The sequence below is a fragment of the Euprymna scolopes genome, chromosome 34 (genome assembly GCF_053919585.1).
Source record: "Euprymna scolopes isolate OS-2025 chromosome 34, ASM5391958v1, whole genome shotgun sequence".
In the NCBI taxonomy this organism is placed as follows: Eukaryota; Metazoa; Mollusca; class Cephalopoda; order Sepiida; family Sepiolidae; genus Euprymna; species Euprymna scolopes.
The window spans coordinates 25,223,540-25,250,728 of NC_136515.1; the positions used below are offsets into that span (position 1 = coordinate 25,223,540).

Here is a 27,189-nt window from a genome sequence, read left to right on the forward strand (position 1 = left end):
ACACCTCCAAAATGGTGGTATTAGATATGACACTTGAGAAATGTGCCCTAGAGAAAGACACATTCAGGTGGACATGTAAGATGACCTACTCATTTTAAGAACTTTGTTTTTGTACAAATGTAAAAAAAATAAAATAAACGTTAATTTTCAGATACTCTGTATTTTGTGGACAGTATTGTGTGTGTGTGTGTGTAGGGGGGGGGGGTAATGGAGAATAACACTGTTTGCCAAGATACCAGTGGGTTACATCACCTTGGTGAAATGGACCCAGACCAGCAGATGTGAAAGTATTTCAAATTCCACATGGATGAATACAAGGCTATCTTAGACCCTATATCTACGATGAGAATGAGTAAAACCTATCCTACCTTTCCTTTCATGTTCTCTTACTTGTCTTTGTTTTGTCAATGTGTAAATAAAATGTATTTATTTTACTTGGGTGTATTTTATCCTTATTCAGTGTTTCCTATGGCATCAAGTTCTATACGTTTTTCTTTGCAGATAGAGAAAAGTAATAAAAACAAATTTTCCCTTTGGATAATGTTTTTTTTTTTTTTTTTTCCATATCAGTGTAATCAGAAAGAAGTAGCAATTCACATAAACAACTACAGATTAGATCTCCATAAAATTCTCCATCAAACTTTGGAGATCATTTAGCTCCAGATCCAAGCCTACACATTTTTTTCTTTGATTAATGTCATCGGTTATCGTGATGATACAAGGGAAGTAACTCAGTTATGAAATAAACCAACAAAAGCTATTAAACACGTTATTTCTGATGCATATTCTTTGCATGTTTCGAACTATTGTTCACATTTGGATGGTTTTCATGTTCACAACGTTTCAGCCTTCTTCAGATGCGATGACATAGAAACTGCTATTATGTCATGTTCTATTGTTTTTCATGCAACCAACTTGAATAGTTATCTTCACACTGAAAACTCGACAGATTTTATGTCTCCTTCTGCTAAGAATTTGTATTTCAATTATAACTAGCTCATTTGACATAGTGGGTAGAATGTTTTTACTAATGGGCTGGGAGATAAGAGTTCAATCCTCGGTTGAGTCATATCAAAGACTCAAAAAAATGGTACTTAATGACACACTTATTAAATTCTCATAAGATGAGGATTAAAAGTAAGTAGGGTAATCCTGGAGGAGTTATGCTGTCTCTTACATGTCAATGTAGTAACCAATGAAAATGGAAATTTTGACTAAAGTCAACCACTTTACTTATGAACGACCCATGTGGCAAAATAGTAAGAGTGTTTGATAATAAGATGGAGACTGAAGTCGTATTCTCGGCAAAGAGAAAAAATGTTACATGATACCTTCTTGCTAAATGTTCAGCATTATAAGGCGCAAAGCAAAGGTTGGAAAAGGAGTTGGAACCCTTCATGTAACACTCAACTATGGGCGGCCACTTTACTTTTTACTTATTTTAATATTGAGCAAAATCCATGACATGATTTTGAAAATGTCTAAAATTTTAGGCTCATGAAAGAACCTCTACCAACATGCCAATCATCCTTCACCGTTGAACACATACTCATTGCTTATAAAGATCGCCAACAAACAAGACAAAGATACTACCAATATGAAGAATCTGTTTAACAAAGTTCCTGTAGACAATATATTCTATTTTCTGAAAGTTAAAGACTTTTCCTGAGATATCCATCTCCATCGTACAGTGTATTGATGCTCTATGGCTGATGGGAATAGCTTCCAAACGTTTATATCTGAAATACCTGCGTTGCATGTTTAAAACAAATGTGTCCTCTATAGTATCAGACTTGACTGATTGGTTAACCGTCAGTATAGACAACTACATACTCCAAGAAATTCCAACAAAAACCAAGCAGCCAGCAAAGGTTCAATACTATTTCCATTGAAATAGATGTTCTGAAACTAAAACCACCTTTAAGATTGTCAGCAACCACTGCAAAAGGTTAATAAAAAACTTGCGAGAGTCATATAGCTCAATCTGCCAAGTCTAAAGTAGAGACTTGGTTCCCACAAGCTTTGATAAATAACAAACAGGGTCCTAAACAGACGTGTGTCCTATCCCAACCATCATCAATGGACCGGAGTTAATTTCGTCAGCATCTGATAAAGCCAAACTCTTTGCATAAAACTTTGCATAAAACTCCATCCTTTGTGATCAGGGCCAACTAACTCCCAAATTTCTTCCTGTGACTAAAAATATGCTGAGTAACATCCTTGATGTTGGCAAACTTATCAAGAACCTTAATTTCAGTAAACTGGCCCTCATAGTATTCCAATCATTGTGTTAAAAATCTTCAATTGGAACTAGCTCCCATTCTTGAAAAGCTATTTAAATGTTGCCTAAAAGAGAAATATTTCCCAACACTTGAGAAAGCTTTGTCAGTCTGTCTTGAAGTTAAAAATTCTGGAGATCGGTCATCTGCCTCTCATTACAAATCAATCAGTCTCCTGCCGTCACGAGTAAGTTTTTCCAATAAATAGAGAAGTTGTTAACCACTTTAACAAATCTTTCTTTTTATCATACGCCTACTTAACATCAAACAGAATTTCTTTTCAAGAACTTCCCATCTGTGAAATGTTATCATGGGGTTGCTTCCCAACAAGCTAGAACATGGTCATCTTCAAGTCTGATGTCAATAAACACTTGTAATAATTTTTATTGTTTTTTCTGTATTAGTTAAAAAAAAAAAAAAAAAATGCGCAAACAAATGAAAATTAAAATCTAAAATGACTTCATTATATCCTTGGCAATGCCGGGTAGATATGATTATAAATATTCTTCAATGAAACTTTTTCATTTCGACTCAAATAAAATTACAAATTGGATTTATCAGTTTTATTTTCTTGATTTTTACAAAAACATTTTCTAAAATATATTTACAGTGTTTCTTGAAAATGTTGATGACCATTAAACTATTGTAAATGTTGACAATTTCCATTCAGCAATAAAAGATTGAATTCACAGCTAAATCATGTGGCGTAGGAAGTTTTTTTTTTTTTTTTTTACATAGGGGTCATCAAGGCCCGAAGGCCACTCAGGGATAAGGGTTATTGCGTGTACAGTAATCAATGAGATAGTATTGTAGTAATCATTAGTATTGGGGGTTTTGATAGAGTGTCTTACTTAAGGGGGTGGTTTGTCAGGAGTTTGTTTATGTTGGACTTGAAGACGTCCAAGTTGTAGTCAGGTGGGAAACAGGCAAGCGGCAGAGAGTTCCACTGGCGTGCAGTTCTAAGAAAGAAGCTTTGCTTATGGAATCTACGTTTGGATTTAGGCACAGATAAAGAGTGGGGAAAATTATTGACAGTAGTTTCAGCCAGACGGGTGTTTCTCGTGAAAGATTGGCGAGTGGGGACGAGGGATTGGAGCTCAGACGAGCACTTGCCATGGAAGTAACGATAAAACAAAGACAGGCTCGCAATGTCTCTTCTGTGGGAGAGAGGTTGCAGGGAAGAGAAAAGGGCATCCTCCACTAAGCCACGAAGTCTATTTTGTACTCTGTCAAGGCAGGATAGGCTTTTTTTAGCCGCTCCTGACCAGATGTGGCAGCAATATTCCATCCTTGGATGTATTTGGCTTTTATACAGATAGAGAATTGCATCAGTAGTGAGATATCTTCTGGAGCGGTAGAAGGATCCCACCATCTTTCAAGCGACCTTGGCAACAGATTTGATGTACGTGTTCCATTTCAGATCAGGATTAAAGGTCAAACCCAGAAGCTTGTCAAAACACGGGGACTCACCCAGACGAGAGCCATCCATCACAATTGATGCCAGATGGGGATCAGAGCGTTAATGATGTAAAGATAGAAGCTTGGTTTTGGATGAATTAAAAGTGACCAGCCACCTCTTCCTCTATTGTACCACGCGCTCAAGACCAGAGGAGAGAGAGAATTAGAGAGAACTTTGTCATTTACGGCCTTTGATGTGTTGCCATAGATGGTCGTGTCATCAGCATAGATGTTAACGAATGATTTAAGTATGTGTTTTGGGAGATCATTGATGTAGATCAGAAAGAGAGTTGGGCCCAGGATGGACCCCTGGGGGACTCCAGCATTAATACTGTGGGCCTCTGATTTCTGCCCATCAACCACTACTCTTATGAACCTATCAGAGAGAAATTATTTAATGATTGAGAAAACATTTCTAGTAATACCATAGCTGGAAATCTTGTTAAGTAGACCCTTATGCCATACCTTATCGAAGGCCTTCGATATGTCAAGAGCAATTGCCCTGGAAAGGAAACCTTTGTCAAGAGATTCACTAATCCTATGTGATATAACTGTTAGCACATCTGCTGTAGATCTTGCAGAGCGGAAACCATATCGCATGTCACTAAGAAGGTTGTTTCTGTTGAGGTGGTTGACTACTTCTTTATTTAATATGGATTCCAACAACTTATTTATTGGTCTGTACTGAGAGAGAGATGACTTTTCACCTGAATTCTTAAATACAGGACATACTGATGAGGTTTTCCAGGGTGTTGGAAAGCACTTCTCCAAAATTAAGACTCGTTACAGAGATGCGAGTAGCAAATGGCAACTCCCTCCCCTCTGATATCAAGGTGAATTTCACGTTAGTGCACAACCACTTGTGTTTATGTATGTGTGTGTGTAGAGAGAGAGAGAGGGGGGATGCATAATAAACAACTTTTTCCTAAAAAAACTCCAGCGCTTAAGATAGAATCAACAAATTTTTTTTTTTTTTTAAATGTGGTTTTAAACAAAAGCAACAACACTTAATTGTCAGCCAAAAATAGTAATATATTAAAAATAGTAATATATTAAAAATAGTAATATATTAAAAATAGTAATATATTAAAAATAGTAATATATTAAAAATAGTAATATATTAAAAATAGTAATATATTAAAAAAATATGAAAATTCATTGAGAAGAAAATTATTTATAGTTAAAAGTTATTTTTACGGAAAATTGAGGGAAATTGCATTCTTTCTAGATGTGAACACCTTGAAGATTACAAACACAGGGGGACATACTTATCTCCCTTTTCGCCACTTTAATGGTTGGCATACTGTTTTAGAATGTAGCAATATCCTTTTTTTTTTTTTTTTTTTTTAACTAAAAACACAAGTTTTTCTACTCAATGAATTTTTGTAATTTTTGGATTTATTACTATTTTCGACATGACAATTATGTAAGTACTGTGGTTTAAAAAAAACTCGCATATTAAAAAATCGTTCTGTCGACTATCTTAGCTTTGACTAAGAAAATCAAAGTTAAGAGAAAGACACAGAGTACATATATGGTGGGGGAAAGGACAGCAAATCATTCTTTCATGACAAGTCATCTAATTCCCTTCTCCCATTCATGAATTGCTTGAAGTTTTAACTTTCAAAGCAAAATTAACATTTTCAGAGGGAACTGTTATAAGAGAGAAAATTGACCTTTTCTTATGTTTAAAAAAAAAAAAAAAAATAAAAAAGCAAATTTCAATCAAAAAGCTGAGAACTCACGTCTAGGGATTAAGTGGAAATTCATTTTTCTGGATTTAAAAAAAAAAAAGAGTGGAATTCTGATAAAAAGTGAAGAACAATCCCTACATTACCAAACACTAGCAAAATGGGCCAGAAATTTTGTAGGTTTTATTTTTTATGAAAAAAATAAATTCACCCTCAGACAAGGCCTGAAGCCACTTGATGTAAGGAACTATAAAAGAAAATATCATTTTAAGGTCAAAAACTAACTGATGATGAATGTTATATGAATAGTTTCCAACCAAGAAAACGGCAATTCTTTAAAAATATCACGAATGGAATGTGAGGACTAATGTTTAAAATCCCAAAGTACAAGTTTCTTTGTTCAGTTGTGCTCTAAACAGAAACATTCATTTCAAACATGCTCCTGTTATATCAAAAAATCTACTGTTAATTTCATATGCCGGGCCTTTCTATTTGTGCAGTGAAAATGGCTTGAATTAAAATTTAAAATGCAAAAGTCAAGTATCATGGTTCATTTGTGCTCTCAACAGAAACTTTCATTTCGAATGTACTCCTGTCATATTAAACAACTTACTGTTGATTTTATATACCAGGCCTTGTTGCTTGTGTCGTAATAAAACTTCTCAAATGCACTTTTAATGCTAAGCTGTATAAGGCGTTAAATTTAGTCCAAATTGCGCGTTCCTTCTTTCATCAGATTTTTTCGATAGTTGATGCTTTCAGAGACATTCCAATACAAAACCTATCTAAGAATGCTGTCAGATACATAAAGTACATTTGTGTGAAATTTAAAAAAAAAAAAAAAAAATCAACCCAGCTATTTAGGAGTCCATAGGGAACAAACTCACATACACAAAGTTGTTTTATATAACAGTTGATAAATAGATTGATTAATAGATAGACATCCGTTTTGCTTAATGCAATTTCAGGAACCTCCAAGTTTAGAAAGTTGAAAAAAGATAGCAATAATGGCAAAGTTTTATTTGTAATTTTTTTTATGTCGAGAGTTACATGAATGTGAGCATCGTAAGATTCATCATCTTCTGTCATCCTTTTTTTGTTACGATTCCATTGATTGATAAAGTCCAGAGATTGAAAAACTATCTTCACTCGCTTCCTGATCTTGACTCGTCAAAAGTAATGAGTCTTGATCATTTTCAACTTTCAAATTATCAATTAATTGCTGCGCAGCCTCAGCTCCTCGTGACATCATGGCTGCTTCCTCTTCACCACTGTCCATTATGTTTACGTCTTTGTCTTCATCGTCAGAACTGCTTAGTTCGCCAAACACTTGTTCTGAAAAAGACAATCAGAGGAAAATAAATAATAGTTTGGATCTTGTGTCAGAAATCGTTTATTTTTAGAATGTCTTCATTCAATAAAAGTAACAAGTTTGAATTTTGAAACAAAATTGTTTTATTATAAACAACTAATCCTCTCCCCGAAATAATAAAAATAAAACCCTCAAACCCGACCAAATTGGAAAACAAGAAAAATTGAAAGGAAAGAAGATAAGAAAAGGTAAATGAAATAAAAAAAAAAACTCAACAAAAGACTCCACTCCTTTGTCGAACTCGGCAATCCTTATTAAATTTCAATTGGAACCTTTCATTTAGGTAGCTTGTTCTCATTCCATTACTCCTATGTAAAAAGCTTCGGTAATTCTAAATTATATTTTCAGTATCACTTGAAAACTATCACTTACAAATCATTATTACTTAGTAATTTTATCTGTTGCACAAAAAATTTGATAAGATGCACCTGAAGAACATTGGAGATTAACAGAAACTTTACGAGAATAACGTGTATTATTTACACATTTGTATTATTTGGACTACTGCTTTGATCTTTAAGGTTATTTTTACGTTTCAATCAATGTAACCTCTGGCTTTCTTCAGGTGTATCTTATTGAACTCAGGAATCTGCATGGAATTTCAAATAGAATCCTTAATTTAATCCAAGGGGTAGCATGTTCTTGTCCCATCAGCCATAACTGGGTAGAAGTCTCAAGTAATTTGCAATTATATTTTTGAGTGTCAGACGCACTGAGGATTGAACTTTGTAATATAAAGTCAGAAATTTGCAGTTGTTACACAATAAACACACACTTGGTTTTATATACTGCTTATGCCTTATACTATGTAAGTTGTAAAATCAATTTGCATATTGCTTTAAAAAGCAGCAGTTTATTAACTCTTTTTGCTTCTATTTTTAATGCAATGATTGTTTTTAATCTAGTTCTTTGTTTGCCAGATCATTTTATTTTGTGGGAAATATTTAGAAATTACTTCAAATACTCCTTTCCAGTCTTTTCTTTGGAAAGACTAACTTACAAAAGATTCTACTTTTTTTTTTTTTAGACAATTTTCAACAAGTTCTATGTCTAAATTATAAGTCACCCCTTCCTCCCTCTATACACCATTGTCCATTATTTCTTCATTTTCTTTTTGGTGACATTTAAAATTAAAATAAATTAAAAAATTTTACTCGTTTATTTCTATGAATGAATACAAAAGATTTTGTTTCAGGTTTACAACAAAGTTATAAACAAAATGTTTGTTATTTAAAATTTTTGTTTCAAGTATTTTAAATAGTGAACTTATCGAGCTAGTGAAACAGTATATATATAAATAAGAGGGGGGAGGGCAATGTTGTTTATTTATTGCAGAGTAAAGAGATTAAAAATACACATTCTAGCATTTTTTATCCATTGTTAAAGTAGCATTTTTTTTTTTCAAATGAATTCTTATTTCTGGTTGAAGTTTACTAAACATTTAGTGCCATTTAATTTCTCATGCTACTTTCCATTTTTTACTGAAAATTTTAAGTTTGGGATGAACCCCCCCCCCCCAAAAAAAAACCAAAACAAAAAAAAAAAACCCCAAACAACTAAAAACTGATCTACTTTTTCAAAATGTCACAGCTAAAAATTGTGATTTCAAGCTGTCTGTAAAATATTAAAATTTTAAATTTTAATACGGTGGAATCATCAGTGTAATGAGAAATTTGAAAATCCATTAAGAAACGAGATAACACGATGCAAGATAAATAAATAAATGAAATATTTATTTTTTTTTAGTCCAAATTTTCAGCTCCATCAGTCTTTCTCAGAGTGATACAGGCAATTTCTTTTATTTTTTTCTATTGTCCAAACCTTATAGCATTGCTGAAGATTGCTGATTTTTTTTTGATCTTGAAGAAATTGTTTTTAAATGTCCAATAGTTTCAGTGAGATGGACTGAAATGCGTGCACAAATATTGAGATCAATTTTACTACAGTAGAAACATTGGTACAAAATGAGAAATTTGCAAATCTGTTAAGAAACGCAGATACACTGTAAGATCTCGACAATGAAAAAAATGTATCACCCTGAGGAAGGCTCAAAGAACCAAAAATTTGGAGTCAAATAAAAAATTAATTTATTTAAAAAATACCCTGCATCGTGTTATCTTGTTTCTTAACGTTAAAAACGTATCAGTGTCGTCTTCTAATATTTTGATCAGTTTCCACAGCTTCAAATCATACATAAAAATTTTTTGGATGTTGTAAATATTCTCAGCTTCACTAGCATATTTACTGTTCAAAATAAACTGTATCTAGAGTAAATCTTTTTTTGTCTTTTGATGTCTTCATCTGTGTCAAGCATCAAGCCATTTACATTTTGGTAATGAAAGCTAATATGAAGTAGTAGATATAACAGCATGAAACTTACATCAGTAACATAGACTAGTGCACATGAAATGTGTAAGGTCAACTCCGAAACAGCGCATTTTTTCCTGATGTTGTTAGTAACTTGGTATGTGAGAGTATGTTTGCTGCACTCTTACTGTATATTCTATCTTGTAAAGTTATGGTAAAAATTATTGATATCTTAAAATAGACATGATGATCATAACATATTATTTAGATTACTGTTCTCATCTTGAGTTATGCCATGGATCCTTGTGAACCGCAAGGATCCATGGTATAACGGATAACATACTGGGTAAAATTCAGTTGTAAGTGACACTCTTCTGGAGGTTAAAGGTTCAATTCTCAATGCGAGTGATACAAAAAAATACAATGATGAATAACTTAAGACTTTTCTTTGGTCATGATTGACAAAACGTGGATTAAAGAAGGAGTTCCATTCAAAATTCAATATGGATCACTGAGTTCGACAAAATACACCTGTAGGAGGTTACATTAACTGAAATGTTGTGCAAAAATAACATTTAAAATGAAAACAGTAGTCCAAATAATACAAATTATCAATTATCTGAAAAATTAAGAAACATAGAATGATGTGCAACAAGATGACTATGGGAAAAACCAACTAAGTCCACGATACTTACACATAGTAAATTCTCTGAAGGTGCAAATCATAGTGGAGACGTTAATTCTACAGCATTTGTACAAGTTATTATGGATTGTGGGGATTTGTATAGTTTAATCAAGGCATTAAAAAATGAAAATCTCGAAAAAAAAAAAAAAAAAAAAAAAAAAAAAAAGGAAAAAAAAGAAAAAAAAAAGAAAAAGAAAAAAAAAAAGAAATAAAAAAAAGAAATAAAAAAAAGAAAAAAAAGGTTATATTGGACTGAAGATCTCCGAAAAAAAAAAAAAAAAAAAAAAAAAAAATTTTTTTTCACTTAATTTGATAAAGTAGTTTTTTTTTTTACAGTGAAAAAACACGTTTTTATACAGCACGTTGAAGGTAGACATCTTTAAATTTTTTTAACATGCCACGGGGAGATAACTCAATTTAAAGCGACAACACTTTCTCCCCATCGTTAATACTAGCTTTTCTGCCTAAAAATCGGACCTTTTGCTCGGTATCATAACAAATTGTTTTTTCGCAGCAAAAAAAAAAAAACAAAAAAAAAAAAACTACTCGATGAAATTAAGTGAAATTTTTTTTCGGAGAACTTCATTCCATAACGGATACATACAATATAAACTTTAATGTCTTGATTAAACTGTACAAGTACCGGATTGTGTATTGAGAATATCCAAGAAAACTGGAGAGCATGATGATTATTGGAGGGAGACTCAAATGTTATATCAACTAACCAATACATTCCACAGCAAGGGCTTTCTATCAGTAAAGGAACTGGTGCACAAGAAATTTGTAGAGAGGGAGACACTGAAATAGAATGCATTCTGTTCTGATGATCCTAACTCTACTGTTGCAATCTAATGAACTATAGTTTCTATCACAAGAAATAGTTTTCTAAGCACATGTTCCCACGCGGAAATTTTATAGCAAGCCCCACTCTCTCCCAACTTCTCCAACTTCTACTTGTGCAGCTGCATCATGCAAAGGCAGCATGCGTACCGCAGATTTAACCAACATAAATCCTGTTCAAACAGACAGAAGTAACTTTAAGAAAGAAATAGCTACAGCTAAGAGAGAATTTACTGAAACCAATAAAAAACGCATCGAAGCACAGAAATTAGGAACCCGTGACTTATGGAAAATGTACAACAGTGTAGTAAATAAAGGGTAATCAACTATTCCCCCACTATCCAACAATCATGAGGTTGTTTGCTCAGCAACCGAGAAGGCTAACATGCTTTTGCCTCCAACTCCACATTAGACCCTGCTAACTATCCCCTCCCTGACTTTCCTTTGCGGACAGACGCCACACTAGACAATCTGAAAATCAGCCCTTCTCAGGTGCATGCTATTATAAACAATCTTGACACTTCAAAAGCATGTGGACCTGATTTCATCCCGGCTGTGCTATTAAAAAAATGCTCCGCCGAAGTAGCTCCAGTTCTCTCCAAACTTTACAACAAATGCCTTAATGAATCTTGCTTTCCTGCCTGCTGAATTCTGGTGAAAGAACCGACCCATTAAATTATCGCCCCATTAGTCTCCTCCCACTTTTGCCAAAATATTTGAGACCTTAATTAACCATGCTCTAGTACATCACCTTACAGATGCTAAACTTCTGACTGACCAACAATATGGATTTAGACAAGCCCGTTGGGGAGGGTAGAGCGGTAGCTCTAGACATATCTAAGGCTTTTGACAGGGTATGGCATGAGGGTCTTCTCAGGAAAATTATATCATACAGTATCACTGGTAGAATACTTAACATAATTAAATCCTTCTTAGATAATAGAAAAATCCAGGTTGTCCTTGACGGTCCTACATCTAAACAATATGATATAAATGCGGGAGTGCCCCAAGGGTCTATCCTTGGACCTCTATTGTTCCTGATATTCATAAATGACCTCCCCGACAAAATTGCCTCTGAGATGGGTATATATGCTGATGATACCACACTCTATAACAGGCACGACAGGAAAACAAATGAACACATATCTAAAAAAAATGGCAGAAACACAAGAGGATGATCTCCAATCTGTAGTGGAATGAGGATAAAAATGGATGGTCACGTTCAATGCTGCCAAGACTAAACTAGTTTCATTCAATAATTACAAGAAACCTTCTCTACCACCTATAGCAATGGCCAACAACTCTTTATCTGAGAGTACATCTTTCAAACTCTTTGGCCTAACGTTCACAGGAAACATGAGTTGGAACAATTACATTGAAAGCATTGCCAGGGCCGCTGCAAGGAAGGTGGGCTCTCTCTACGTGCCAGAAAACTACTAACACCTGAAAGTATTCTGTACCTCTATAAGGCCACCATTTGCCCATATATGGAGTATTGCTGTCATATTTGGGCTATTGCATCTGCTACTAGTCTCTCGCTCCTTGACAAGGTTGAAAAGAGAGTCGCAAAACTGAACTGGCATCTAAGCTTCAGTCTCTGTCCCATTGATGAAATGTTGCATCCCTCTGCCTGTTCTACAAGTATTTTAATGGTGAATGCTCTGACAAACTGCAAGCACTTGTGCCCTAACGACGTGAATACCCTCGACGAACCCGACAGGCTGCTAAATACCACCCCCACACTGTAGAGATCCCTAGATGTAAAAGATCTTTCTACTCCAGTAGTTTCTTCCACAGAACCACTAGAATTTGGAATTCCATTCCAGGACACTGCTTCTCCAACTGTACTGACGTGCAGAAGTTCAAATGTAACGTGAACCAACATCTTGCTGCCCAAATCCCTACATAGTACCCCAGTAGTTGTTGCCCTGATAGTAGCCCCCCCCCCCCCACACCAAAGCAATGTGCCTTATTTGGGGTGAAAATGTAAAAAAAAATAAAAATAAAAAAATATGAGTCAAAATGGCATGACTTTGTTGACTGTCTGGATTCTATTGTGGCATTCTTGCAGGAGGTTTCCAAAATCCCTAACTAAAATTGGCATTATAAAAACGACAGGATTGAATCTGGCATCCCCAACTCATCAGTCCATTTAGCAGTCACAGTTTTCTTTAAAAGGGGAGGTAATTATGCAAGAAAATACTAAAATATTTTTTTGAGCAGTTAATTCTTTTTATTTTGTAATTGATATTCAAACATTTGGGGCTGCATATTTGACAAAGAGACCAATTATAGATTATAAATTATGCTAGCAACTGATAGGAATGAATATTTAGATTTTTATTTTTTAAAAGGATAAAAAACAAAAAACTTATTTTTATAATTTCAGAAACATTTCTTATCAAATTTCAAATAAAATAAAACCTTTTTAATTTTGTTATAAAAAGTGCAAATAAGAATCGTGTTATTTTTATCGATATACTTTTTTAAAGTTTTATCGATATACTTTTTTAAATTTTTATCATATACTTTTTTAAATTTTTATCGATATACTTTTTTTAATTTTTATCGATATACTTTTTTTAATTTTTATCGATATACTTTTTTAAATTTTTATCATATACTTTTTTAAAGTTTTATCATATTTTCAATAATGACTTTTCTTTTTATTTCAATAAATCACTTCACAACAGAAATACTGAAGAATAATAAAAAGTGAAGGAACGGATTTGCTACATCACTACTAGTAGCGCTATACTGGAAGTTAGGAAGTACGTTAGGTGACAATAATCTAATTTTCTTTTAATTTGACAAACTTCTTAATGTTTTCCTTTTTCTGTATTGTATCGAAGATTTTGATAAACTCGTGAGATATTCACATATATTTTTCACTTGTGCCATTTTTCATTCTTACCTGTGACAATTTATCATGCCATTTTTATGTATATTGTATAAATCTTAATTTTGCTGATAAAAATTAAAATCAGTAAATAGTTCTCATTAGTATGAGCAATAGCAAATTAAGTTTTAACCAAAATTAAAAATAATTAAGAGAATTACTTTTGGAAATTAGGATTAAATCTTTCCAATTGCGATAAGTTCAGATTATTTTCTTCATCATTCAACTGGCAATCAATCCATCTCATTAACCTTTATTTCTGAGTGGCTTTGATAGGTAGTGACACATTAGATAAAAATCTTTCTTTTTTTTTTTTTAACTCACCAATATCCAATCCAATACTGTTTTCGCTTGGGAAAATGTTGCCTTCTGATGGTGCAGCCGTTCCAGAAGCTTCTATGATTTGATTCTGGCTGTTGCTTTCAGATAATGTCTTCTCTTCTTCGGTTAAAACTTCCCATTTGACATCAATAGCCTCTGCATCCATTCGAAATAAGCGTTTCACCTCTTTCTCAATATCAGGTTGTTCTGTGTACTGAAGGAATAAATAAGTTATTAGATTTTCATTTATTTTTTTTTACATGGAAGTCACCACTTATCAAGGGCCAGAAGCCACTCGGGGATAAGTGTTATTGGGATAGTGCTGTCATATTTGTTAGTATTGGAGATTTGATAAAGTGTCATTACTTAAGGAGGAGGTTCATCAGGAATTTGTTTACGTTGGACTTGAAGACATCCAAGTGGAAGTCAGGTGGGAAACAGGCAAGCAGTAGCGAATTCCACAGGCATGCAGTTCTAAGAAAGAAGCTTTGTTCGTGGAATCTACGTTTTGATTTAGGCACAGATAAAAAGTGAGGAAAATTATTGACAGTGGTTTCAGCTAGACGAGTGTTTATCGTTAAAGATTGGCGAGGAGGAACCAGAGATTGGAGTTCAGACGAGCAGTAATGATAAACAAGTAACGATAAAACAAAGATAGCCTTGCAACGTCTCTTCTGTGGAAGAGAGGTTGCAGGGAAGAGAAAAGGGCATCCCCCACTTAGCCACAAAGTCTATTTTGTACTCTGTCAAGGCAGAATAGGCTGCTTTTAGCAGCTCCTGCCCAGATGTGGCAGGAGTATTCCATCCTTGGATGTACTTGGCTTTTGTATAGATAGAGAATTGCATCAGTAGTGAGATATCTTCTGGAGCGGTAGAAGGATCCCACCATCTTTCAAGCGACCTTGGCAACAGACTTGATGTACGTGTTCCATTTCAGATCAGGAGTAAAGGTCAAACCCAGAAGCTTATCAAAACATGGGGCCTCCCCTAGACGAGAGCCATTCATTTCAATTGATGCCGGATGAGGATCAGAGCGTTGATGATGTAAAAATAGGAGCTTGGTTTTAGATGCATTAAAGGTAACCAGGCACTGCTTCCCCCATTGTACCACACACTCAAGATCAGAGGAGAGAGAATCAGAGAGAACTTTGTCATTTACAGCCTTTGATGTGTTGCCATAGATGGTCGTGTCATCAGCATAGATGTCAACGAATGATTTAAGTATGTGTTTAGGGAGATCATTGATGTAGATCAGGAAGAGAGTTGGGCCCAGGACGGTCCCTTGAGGGACTCCAGCATTAATACTGCAGGCCTCTGATTTCTGCCCATCATTCACTGACACTTTCGTTTAAATAATCAAAACTAATATAAATAATAAGACAATGGCATTCTGCATCTAGTCTGGTGCACCGCAGCATATGTTGTGGCTATATAGTTTGAATCTGGAATTGGCTCTTTGGATGCAAGCCTGGTTAAAAAAAACTACCAGGGGAAGCAACTCATACCAAATACAATTATCGCTAGAAAAAATAACAAACCTCAGCATAAATACACACATTCATATATACTTTCAAATTAGATTATATAGAAAATTTACGAGTTATCTATCAATCATCAATTTGCAAATACCGATAGTTTAATATTCAGCAAAGGTATTATGAGCTGTATCAAGGCAGTGTTAATTTTAAGTCCTACAATGAAAAAGATTCAAAAGACACAAATGTTTGCCATATTGTTCTTGGTAAAATAACTTCAGGTTACTTCAAAGGGAGGTAAATATAATTTCTTATAAATAAAAAAAATTCTTATCTATATATCTATAAAAGTGAAAGTGTCTGTCTGTCTGTGTACATTTCCCTACGCAATAACTGTCAATTTTCAGTCTACAGACTCGAAATTTGATATACAGGGCACTGAGATTTGGGAAAAATCTTTGTAACCCGTTTTCGGACAGAAATTTGGCTGTTAAGGGGTCAAACTTCAACGATTTGACCTTTGAGAACTCTACCAAACTCCTCCAACAATTTGGGGTATAAACAATTGAAATTTTAGATATAGGTTCCTTGGACATGGATTTAACTTAATAACTTGATTTGAGCCCAAAACAATAAATGTTAAGGGGTCATAATAGAGGTCAAAGTTTTAAAAAATTTGACCTCTGCGGTCTCTACCAAATTACTCAGACAATCTCTGGTCTAAACATTTGAAATTTTACATAAAGAGTATTCAGAGATAGGGCAAGCTTTTTAATCAGTTTGGGTCGAAAATTTGAGCTATCAAGGTTTGCATGTCTGCCAAAAATTTTCGACAGAGGCGACGGATTTTCACAAGATCAATATCGTTTTGAAGCTCAACCTTTCAAACGACAAATATTGAAAAATTGGCTAAAAACATTAATTTCTTCACCTTCAAGTGGACACTTTTCTACAGGGAGGGGTTGCTTTTTTTCACCGTTATTGTCACAAGTCATCTCCTCTTTTTGATTGTCTAGCCTTAATTTAAACCTATGTCACTTCCAGTTTGGCGGTGGTCGTTACAGCAAAGACGTCACGTTTTTTCCCCATTCTTTTCCTCATTTGCGGTACGGGTTCGAGCCTGCCTTGCTACTACCACTTTTTTTTTTCTCTCAACACACACCTCCAAACACCCGGGCAACGCCGGGCACCCATGCTAGTATTAAAAAAAAAAAAAAAAAGAAAAAAATTTATATATATTAACAAATAGTTCCTATAATGTCAATGTTGAGAAAAAACTTGAAATACTTCAGGGTAAACTTAGAGATTTGGGAATACTTGTCTTTCCTAGGAAATTTTACATAATAAACTTTTAGATTTTATGTAAATTATTTAACTTTTCATTCTATTGGGAATAAAAAAACAACACAGACATTGCGTTATATATCTATAGAAAATAATTACAAAGAAAAACATGAAAAGAAGGGAGAGAAAGAAAAAACGGTAGGGAAAGGGAGAGAAAAAAAAAACAGAATTGAGAAGGGAGAGGTAAAAAACGAGAGGGTAAGTGACAAACAAAAAAAAACGACAGGGGAAGGGACAGAGAGAGGGAAATAAAAAGAGAGGGGTAGTAGAATATAGAGAGAAAAGAGGGGAATATATATATATATATATATATATATATATATATATATATATACATACATACAGAGAGAGAGAGAGAAGACAGAAGGATTAAAAAGATAAAAGAGAGGAGACAAGAGAATAGAGAGAGAGAAGAGAGGGAAAGAGATAGAAAGAGGGTAGAGAGAGAAAGAGAGAGAGAAGAGAGAGAAAAGAGAGAGAAGAGAGAGAGAAAAGAGAGAGAAGAGAGAGAGAGAGAAGAGAGAGAGAGAAAAGAGAGAGAAGAGAGAGAGAGAAAAGAGAGAGAAGAGAGAGAGAGAAAAGAGAGAGAAGAGAGAGAGAGAAAAGAGAGAGAAGAGAGAGAGAGAAAAGAGAGAGAGAGAAGCGAGAGAGAGAAAAGAGAGAGAGAGAAGAGAGAGAGAAAAGAGAGAGAAGAGAGAGAGAAAAGAGAGAAGAGAGAGAGAAGAGAGAAAAAAGAGAGAAGAGAGAGAGAGAGAAAAGAGAGAGAGAGAGAGAGCAAGGGACTTAGAGAGCAAGCGGATTAGTGAGAGCAGGAGTGAGGGGATGAGAGAGAAAATTAAAAAGAGAGCAAGGGGGCTAGAGAGCAAGAGCGAGAGGAGACTAGAGAGAGAAGGGGATAGAGAGGGGTATTAAAGAGAGAGAAGGGGATAGAGAAAGAGAGCGGACTAGAGAGAAAGGAAGGGGGGGAGGGTAGAGAGAGAGAGAGAGAGAGAGAGAATGAACTAGAGAGAGATATTAGAGGTAAAGCGAGCGAGATGGAGGAGAGATGGAGGGGAACGAGTGGAGAGAAATGGAGATCGATCAATTAATTTAAAAAACAGTTTCATCAACTTTACATCAAATCAACATTTTTTTGTGTTGTCAAAAAATACCAAAGTCATTTACTCACAAGTACGGTTGGAAAAAGTAAGAGCTAACATCTCCCCATTATAATAGCAACTTGTATTCAATTAATAATATTTTAATTTCAATATTAATTAAACCCAAAACGGATTGGATTTCCATTAAATATACAAACCAAAATGCAATTTTCATAATAATACATTCATCGTATTAAAGATGTGTGTAGTATTGAAAGGCAAAAAGAGCTAAAATAGAGATAAATTTCCTAACCTGAAGGTCATGTCTATGTGTGAAAACATAATCATTCGATTCCCATTAGATCACTAAAGTTAAGCATCATTGAGCCTGCTCACTACTAAAATGGGTGACCATTTGGAAATACTAGATGCTGTATGTGCCGCCCATTTATCTTGGCATTATTTTCAGTCATCTAGCACTTCTCCTTGCCACTAGAATCAAGCTGTGTTGACTCAGATGAGAAGTGTTGGGATTGCGAAACCCTTGCTTCACAATTCAGGATAATCAGATAGGCCTTGTCATTTCGACAGATGAGAGCGTGTGGAGAGAAAGAAACACTAAAACAGCAACCAATCTCAACTTGGTAATTTTACTCCAAAGTTTGACTAAGTGCATGTATGAGGAGAAGGGAGGAACAGGAAGCAATTCTTGAGCAAAACAAAACTCATCTAACTCCCTTAGCCCAATAACATTTTCAGTTTTCAGAGAGAACTGTCATAAGATGGAAAATCAGCTTCTTTTTATAAAATGGAAAGCGCTTTAATAAAATCAAAACACATGTCCCTTCAACTAACATACTCCCAACCCGACAAGCAGCAAAATCCCACTCCTTCACTGATGGGTTCCCTAGATGCAGGAAAGCATTCTCTAATAGTTTCTTCCCTCAGTGCTAGACTTTGGAATTCCCTTCTTGTTCCCTGCTTCTCTGACAATACTAGCCTGTAGAAGTTTTAATGTGATGTGAACAGACACAGCACTGCTCAACTTTTTTTTTTTTTTACAAGTTGGTCACAACTTATCAAGGCCTGGAAGCCACTCAGGGATAAGGGTTTTTGTAAGTACAGTACGTTAGTGTGGAGATTTAATAAAGTGTCTACTTAAGGGGGCGGTTCTTCAGGAATTTGTTTATGTTGGACTTGAAGACATCCAGATTGTAGTCAGGTGAGAAGCAGGCAGACGGAACAGAGTTCCACAGGCGTGCACTTCTAAGAAAGAAGCTTTGTTCATGGAATATACATTTTGATTTAGGCATAGATAAAGAGTGGGGAAAGTTTTTGACAGTGGATTCAGCTAGACTGGTATTTTTCATAAAAGATTGGCGAGAGGGGAGCAGAGATTGGAGTTCAGACGAGCACTTGCAATGGAAATAACCATAAAACAAAGATAGGCTTGCAACGTCTCTTCTGTGGGAGAGAGGTTGCAGGGAAGAGAAAAGGGCATCCCCCACTAAGCCACGAAGTCTATTTTGTACTCTGTCAAGGCAGGATAGGCTGTTTTTAGCAGCTCCTGCCCAATATGGCAGCAGTATTCCATCGTTGGATGTACTTGGCTTTTATATAGATAAAGAATTGCATCAGTAGTGAGATATCTTCTGGAGCGGTAGAAGGATCCCACCATCTTTCCAGCGACCTTGGCAACAGACTTGATGCACGTGTTCCATTTCAGATCAGGAGTGAAAGTAAAACCCAGAAGCTTGTCAAAACATGGGGCTTCTTCTAGACGAGAGCCATTCATTTCAACTGATGCCAGATGGGGATCAGAGCGTTGATGATGTAAAGATAGGAGCTTGGTTTTAGATGCATTAAAGGTAACCAGCCACGTCTTCCCCCACTGAACCACGCGCTCGAGATCAGAAGAGAGAGAATCAGAGGGAGCTTTGTCATTTACAGCCTTTGATGTGTTGCCGTAGATGGTTGTGTCATCAGCATAGATGTCAACAAATGATTTTAAGTATGTGTTTAGGGAGATCATTGATGTAGATCAGGAAGAGAGTTGGGCCCAGGATGGACCCTTGAGGGACCAGCATTAATACTGCAGGCCTCTGATTTTTGTCCATCAACCACTACTCTCATGAGCCTATCAGAGAGAAATGATTTAATGATAGAGAGAACATTTCCAGTCATACCGTAGCTGGAAATCTTGTGAAGTAGGCCTTTATGCCATACCTTGTCGAAGGCCTTTTATATGTCAAGAGCAATTGCCCTAGAAAGAAAGCCTTTGTCAAGAGATTCACTAATCCTATGAGATATAACCGTTAGCACATCTGCGGTAGATCTTGCAGAACGGAAACCATATTGCGTGTCACTAAGAAGGTTATTTCTGCTTAGGTGGTTGACTATTTCTCTATTTAATATGGATTCCAGCAACTTACTCATGACACACAGGAGACTTATTGGTCTGTACTGATAGGGAGATGACTTCCCACAGTCCTGTTAGACACAATCTCATTCTCATGTTTCAAGTGGCAATATATCTTGTTTGGAGGTGAAAAAGAAAAAAGTGATTTTTAATATAAAAAAAAAAAGTGAGAATTCGCATTTGAGAGGCTATAGGGATTTAATTGGAAATCCACTTTTTCTGAATTAAAAAAGGGGAATTATGCTAAAAAAGTGGAGAGCTCACGCTACTTTTATATACATTTAATTGAACACAAGTTGTTATTTTTATCTGTAGCTGGAGGAGAAATAGGTGTTTCATACTTTCAACATTATTAGTGCCTAAATAATCCTGATAGATACGATTAGAACTCAGCAGAAATGATTCCATAATCTGTCATGGTATTCAGTAGACCAACAACGCACCTCCTGTAAAGAAATAAAAGTTTAATGCAAATATTAATACAATAGATATAACCTATCATATATAGCATAAATGGATTAGGTTTAATCTCATAAGAAATGGAAGTAAATATCTACACAGACATGGAAGAAGTAAACAGACACTCCACAAAAATTATTCAAATATATTTAACATTTCGGTTCTTGTTCAGAATACTCCCATATATAAAAAAAAAAATAAATAAAAATCAGTATGATGTACATATCCATGATAAAATAAAAATCTCATATTCCAAAACTCAAATTGATCAAGTAGTTTTACTTTTATAAAGAAAATCATTTAACGTAATTAATATGAATTCGTAGGCATTACAACATGAATCTGGTAAGTATAAGTTATTGTATAGTTATCTCCCTTTGTTTTAGAGATTTTTTTTTTTAAATAGCAGGCAAAACAGTCACTCTGATACTTATAAAATTTTATTTTCTCATATAAAAATAGAACTACTTTACCAATTTACATGAATTTTAGAATATGATATTTTCGTTTCATCACAGGTACATACCTTTTCTTTATTTTTGTAATATAGTGGGAACTCTGTACAAGAATCAAAGTTTCTGCTTCCTTTGCCAACAGAAGTAGCAGTAAAATTTGTATTATTTGAATTATTCAGACTACTGTTCTCATTGTAAGTGTTATTTTTTCCAGAAAATTTTGACCAATGTAACCTCCAACCTTATTCATGTGCATCTTGTCAAACTGCGGAATCTGTAGAGAATTTCGAATGTAACCCATAGGAGTAACCTGCTTTTGTTCCATCAGCCATGACTGAATAGAAGTCATACGTAATTTGTAATTGTTTTTTTAGTATTGCCTGCACTGAGGATCAAACCTCCAGAAAAGTGTCACTTAGAACTCATTATTACTTCAGCACTTCTATTGGTAACAAGTTTGATACGATTTAGCATTGGATGAAACTTTGTGAGAATCTCTTTTATATAAAAGGTACTTTAGGTTTAGGTCTGCGAGTTTATTCTGTATGAACTCTGAAACAGCTGGGCTGATTTTTTAACAAATTTTACACAAATATACTTTATGTTTGTGGGAGTGCCCTTGGATTGCCTTTGATAAGTACTGAAAATCGAAACATCCAATTAAAGAATGAACAGTCCAATTTTGACCAAAGTTAACACCTTATACAGCCTAATATTACAAGTGCGTTTGAGAAGTTTAATCACAGCAAAAATAGAAGAGCCTAGTGTATAAAATCAACAGTAGGTTCTTTGATAAAACAGCAGTGCATTTGAAATTAATGTTTCTGTTTAAAGCACAACTGAACCATGATACTTGACTTTTCCATTTTCAACTTTAATTCAAGCCCTTATATAAAAATAATTTTATAAAATCAACAGAGGTTCTCTACAGTGCAATGTAGATTACAATGACTTGTGGACTAAGTCATAGTGTTGAGGCATGTGAAGCTTCCTCCCGATGCACCACGTTGAGTCTGACTAGAACAGGCAATCAATTGATTAAATTAAAAATAGACAATTTCACTGAATTTGAACCACATTTAATCCCAGGCAACACTGGGTCTTATGGCAATATGGGCTTTTATAGGTTGAATAGACAACATGGTCGACCAATGCTGAGGTCACGTGAAAACTTAAAATTGTGAAATGTGGATATAGGAACGAATCGTGTTTTAATAGCTTTTGATGTAAAAAACCCAACTTTTTTACATCTTTTTCAGATAATTTTTTTTTTTATTCTAATTTGTAAATAAAATAGTTATTTTGAAATAGTTACCCCACACTTGTTTGTTGTATCATTTTATCTTGCCTTATTTCTGAAGTTCAAGGAAAGAAAGTTGCAACTACTTTTTTAAATAAATATTAATCTTCCAAAAACTAAAACTTGAAAATAATGAAAATAATATTTTTCTAAAATTTTAATTTAAATTATACAAATGAACTAATTTTGTGATGAACCTATTTAATAAAAGCATGTACTTACAACTTTGTATTTTTTTTTTCTTTTATTGAAATTCTCATTAAATACAAAAGATTTCAGTAAAAAATTGTCTGAAAAAGTTTAAAAAAAAAAAAAAGTCGATTTTCTTTCTTTTTTTTTTTTTTGCACCAAAAAACTATTAAAACACATTTTGTTCCAATATTTGCGTTTCATAATTTTAAGTTTCCATATGATGTCAGCATCAGTTGGCTCTTCAACCTATGAAAGCCCATATTGCTGATCTCCCTACTAGTAACATCTAAAATGAGAAAAGTAGTCTGGGTAATCCAAATCATCAATCCTTATCTAAAAAATTCTAAAACATAAAAGCAGCAGTAAAAGTTTAAAATTCAATATTTTATAGTGATTGACATTTTTTGCATTTCAGTTATACATCTCTCTCTCTCTCTCTCTCTCTCTCTCTATAACAAAAAGCAAGTAAGCATCATAATTCGCAAAGTTTCAAAGGATACTTATTATAGATTAATTAATTAAATGTCAAATCCTTGTGATTTCACGTTTTTCACTGTTAAGTTATTGTTTAATTCATCAGCGAGGGAAAACAATCAACATTATCTTCTTTAGGACCATATGATAGCAATCTTATCACTAATGATAATCAGGGTGTTTATTTACTTTCTTGTTGCGTATCTATACATGTAAAATTAAATGTCTGTGTTTATCTATCATAAATTTAAAAACTACAGCATGGATTTCAACTAAATTTGTCATGCAGACTGGTTATTTATAATCAAAATCAATATTTTATTTGGTTCTTGTCCAGAATTTCCCATATAGATATAAAAACAAACAAACAATTTGATAAACGTGCAAAAAATTTCTTTAGCCTCTCATTCACTATAGTTTTCAACTTGGATATTTTGTAAAAGACAATTTAAAACTACCATATTTTTTCTAACAATAAGATCTAATTTTTTTTGTTTGTTTATACAATCTAAAATTTAAAACACTTTCTCTTATATCCTTCAATCAAAAAGCTATTATCCCTGTTGATCTCCATTTTTGTGATTATTTAAAAATACTCCATATTAGCATTCATCTGAGCCAAAGTAATTTTAAAAATAAATTGTAAATAATTATGTCAATAACATGGTACAACAAATGGAAATTGGCTAGTCAGAAGGAATGCTTAATTTGTCAGCTTAAATGTTATTGGATCTGACTTTGAAAATCTGACAAATAATTTTATATTTTAGATGAAAATTAAACCAAGGATATCATAAATACAATTTAAAAAAAAGTAGAAAACGTTTTTATTTTCAAAACAAAAAAATTAGAATTTATAAACAAACGAAAGTCAGTAATATTTCTAAAAATGGGGGAAAAATAAATAAGTTATTTAAAAACTATTTAAATAAATGGATGTTATGCAGTCATGATGGTACATAATTTGAAAATGGTATTTTCCATATGTCTTTCATGATTTAAATATTAAATTTTTTTATATAATTTCAAAATCAATACTCTATCAAAATATTAACTGATCAAAAAAGCAATATTATAAATAATTATGGTTATGAAATAATTTAAAAAATGTATTAAAAAAATACAAATAAAAAAAAAAAAAAGAAAGAAATACATACTTTTTTCTTTAATGTTTTCCGGAACCTTCTTTTTCGGACATTTTTTAAGGGAGGACAGGCTGTTAAAATATGGAAAAAAATTGAATTAAGTCTGATATGAAACACACAACAATAAATTAAACAATTTCCTTAATATATATATATATATATATTTATATATTAGATAGTCAGATATTCAAAGCATACCATAATAAATAATTAATAGGATTCAGTTACCACTGTAGACCAAAGGAAGAGTCTATCAGGCATGTATAAGAATTGTGATGCTGTATGAATTGAAACTTGGTAAGTGAAGGTTGAGAACATGCGGCGTATAGAAAGAAATGATACAAGAATGATACAATGTGATGCGAGTATAAAAGACTGACTTAGATTTAATGACTTCAGAAGAAGATTAAATTTGGTCAGTATAGGAAGATATGTGTTAGTATGGTCACATTGAAAGAATGAATAAGAATGCTTGGGTTAGTTGAGGTAATCGTGTAAAATGGTAGGGAAAAGCCAAGGGAAACATCGAGGATTTGACAAGGATGGACTTTCGAGAAAGAGGGAAAAATATAGGCCTGGCCAGAAATAGGTTAGTTTGGAGGTCAATTTCTAAAAGCTATCAAATACATGCCAACATGTGAAATCAACATTTATGTAGAGTGAAAGAATGGATGAGAGTTCTTGGATTAGTAGATATAGAACAGTTGAGGTAGCAGGGTCAGTTGACAAGTAAAGGCCAAAGAAAACATAGGAGGAAGTGATAAGGATAGACTTGGAAGAAAAAGGGATAAATAAAGACCTGGCCAGAAATAGGTTAGTTTAGAAATCAATTTCTAAATGCAATCAAAAATATGCCAGCTTGCAAAATGGATGTTAAACCGAATATGATGGATGAAAGTGCTTGAGTTAATAGATGTAAAGTCGAAGTAGTTGAAATATAGAAAAATAAAATAGTGATATTGAAAGCATATTATGATAAAATATAAATCGGATTTAGTTAAAATATCAAAAAATGAATAATGAGCAATACTAAAAACATAATAAATGTAAACAAGCTGTGCGTGCATTGTCCTCCTCTGGTGCGGCATGTGAGATGATGCCACAAAAAATAGTGAAGAAATGATGAATGTGAGAAGTGTGAAGGGCCAATGTTGTCTTCACATTTTCACCAAGTTTCAGGAAAATCTAATGGATGGGGCAAAAGTTATGGGGTAAGAAGTGTCATTTTTTGCAATTTGAGGGCATTTGTGACCCCTTTTGAGCCGAATCCAAGTGAAAAATGGATAAATGGTGCAGTTTCACGCCTTAAGACGTATATTTGAATTCAGTAACATGGAAAACTACTATATAGACATACATATCAAGTTTTTGAGTAATATGAAAAAAGAGCTCCAAAAAGGCATGTTTTTATAGGCCTAAAAGTCCTAGAGGGATGTGAACCAGAATTTTGCCAGGGTCACCCATACTGAATTTATGTTAAGCCTCCACATTTTGGCCCAAGTGTCAGGAAAATCTAATGGATGGATCAAACGCTTTGGGGCAAAAAGTGTAATTTTTGGCCATTTTAGGGCATTTTTGACCTCTTTTGAGCCCCTGAGGATGCCGAATACCAGTGTAAATGGGTAACTTTGCAGTTTCAGGCCTTAACACATGTATATTGGAGTTGACCACCATGAAAAACCACTATATAGTCAGACATATCAAGTTTTTGTTGAGAAATATGAAAAAAATGACCATAAAAAGGGACGTTTTTAGCACTGAAAGCATCTGTTTGTGTCTTTTCTGCATGGAAATTTGATTTTTCTTACTAAACAAACAAGACAATACATAGCCACTAGGCAAAATGGTGATGAGAAAAAGCGAAAAGACCAACATGTATAAACACATGTATGTATAAAGACTTATTTGGTTTATTGATTGTTCACCAATGAAAACATTACAAGTTATTTAGCAGCCATGTCAAGAGCGTGATATTATATGGCAGTGAATACTGGGCTCTCATCAAGCCCTCTTTCACCTGGGGATTTTTTTTCCATTAGGCCCCAAAATCAAGAATTTAGCCCATACTTGTAATGATCCCTTCCCTGTTGATTGCGGTGTAATGCTGGTTCTGTGCAGTTCTAAGAGGTCCAATCTGATAGGCTTTGCCTTCTATTTGAGAAGGGGTTAGTTTATTGCTAATTGCCTGAGGCTCCTTTACTGGAGAATGCCAACTGGATTGCTCAAGCATCTTTTACAGGGTAGGAATGCTCCTCCTCTGGAGTGCATACTTTTCAATCCCACTTTCTGACCCTTGTGTCAAATTTCTCATTGTGGGAGAGAAATACAACACAGTCCTCTTTCACCTGACTGCATTGATGACAGACCTGCGAGTAGATAGATTTAAAAATGAATCAGTTGTGAAGGTACGGCTAAGTGGAGTGCTCATCCTCTGGAATAAACTGTTGCAAAAATATGGATGTCTTGAATTGCAAGAAGGTTGCTGGTCTAAGGAAAAATTGGAAGCAAGTGATAAAACAAAATTGTACAGTGTGGAATTTGGAGATGGTTAATCTACTGAATTGTGAGAGTGAGCTTGGGGGGGGGGGTTTCCATTGGAGAGTCCCATCTGCACAAGGAACATTTTTATTAGAGGGGGAGGGTAATTTTATTCATGACAGCCACCACTACTCCTCTTCTCTTGTGTCCCCATTCCACAAAAAATCAAATTATAAATGAGAACAAAAATAGAGTTACATACCTACCCAACATAGACGTAACTCTTATATCCACAATACGATGCAATTTCAGAACAATGTATTTCGATTTTATTTTCAATATTGAAAAAAATAATCTAATATTATAATAGTAATCCTTTAAAGATAATGTAATATCATTTATTTTGATTTTAATTTTTATATTTCAACACAAAATTTTTACTGGACATAAAGAATACACTTTTCAAGAAATTTTCAAGACATTTTCCATATTTTCAAGGATTTTCAAAGTAATAATA

General features: G+C 34.1%; 1 protein-coding gene across 1 annotated transcript in view; it reads right to left on the reverse strand.

The window, feature by feature from the left end:
- Nucleotides 1–6,433: 6,433 nt before the first annotated feature.
- LOC145259141 (transcription initiation factor TFIID subunit 7-like) overlaps nt 6,434–27,189 on the reverse strand; it is a 37,668-nt gene continuing 16,912 nt past the window's right edge. The window contains exons 5-7 of the mRNA XM_080116839.1: nt 24,206–24,265; nt 13,856–14,068; nt 6,434–6,763 (exon numbers count right to left, since the gene is read on the reverse strand). Of these exons, the coding sequence (XP_079972965.1) occupies nt 6,528–6,763; nt 13,856–14,068; nt 24,206–24,265 (509 nt within the window). The 3' untranslated portion in view covers nt 6,434–6,527. The remainder of the gene's footprint in view (nt 6,764–13,855; nt 14,069–24,205; nt 24,266–27,189) is intronic.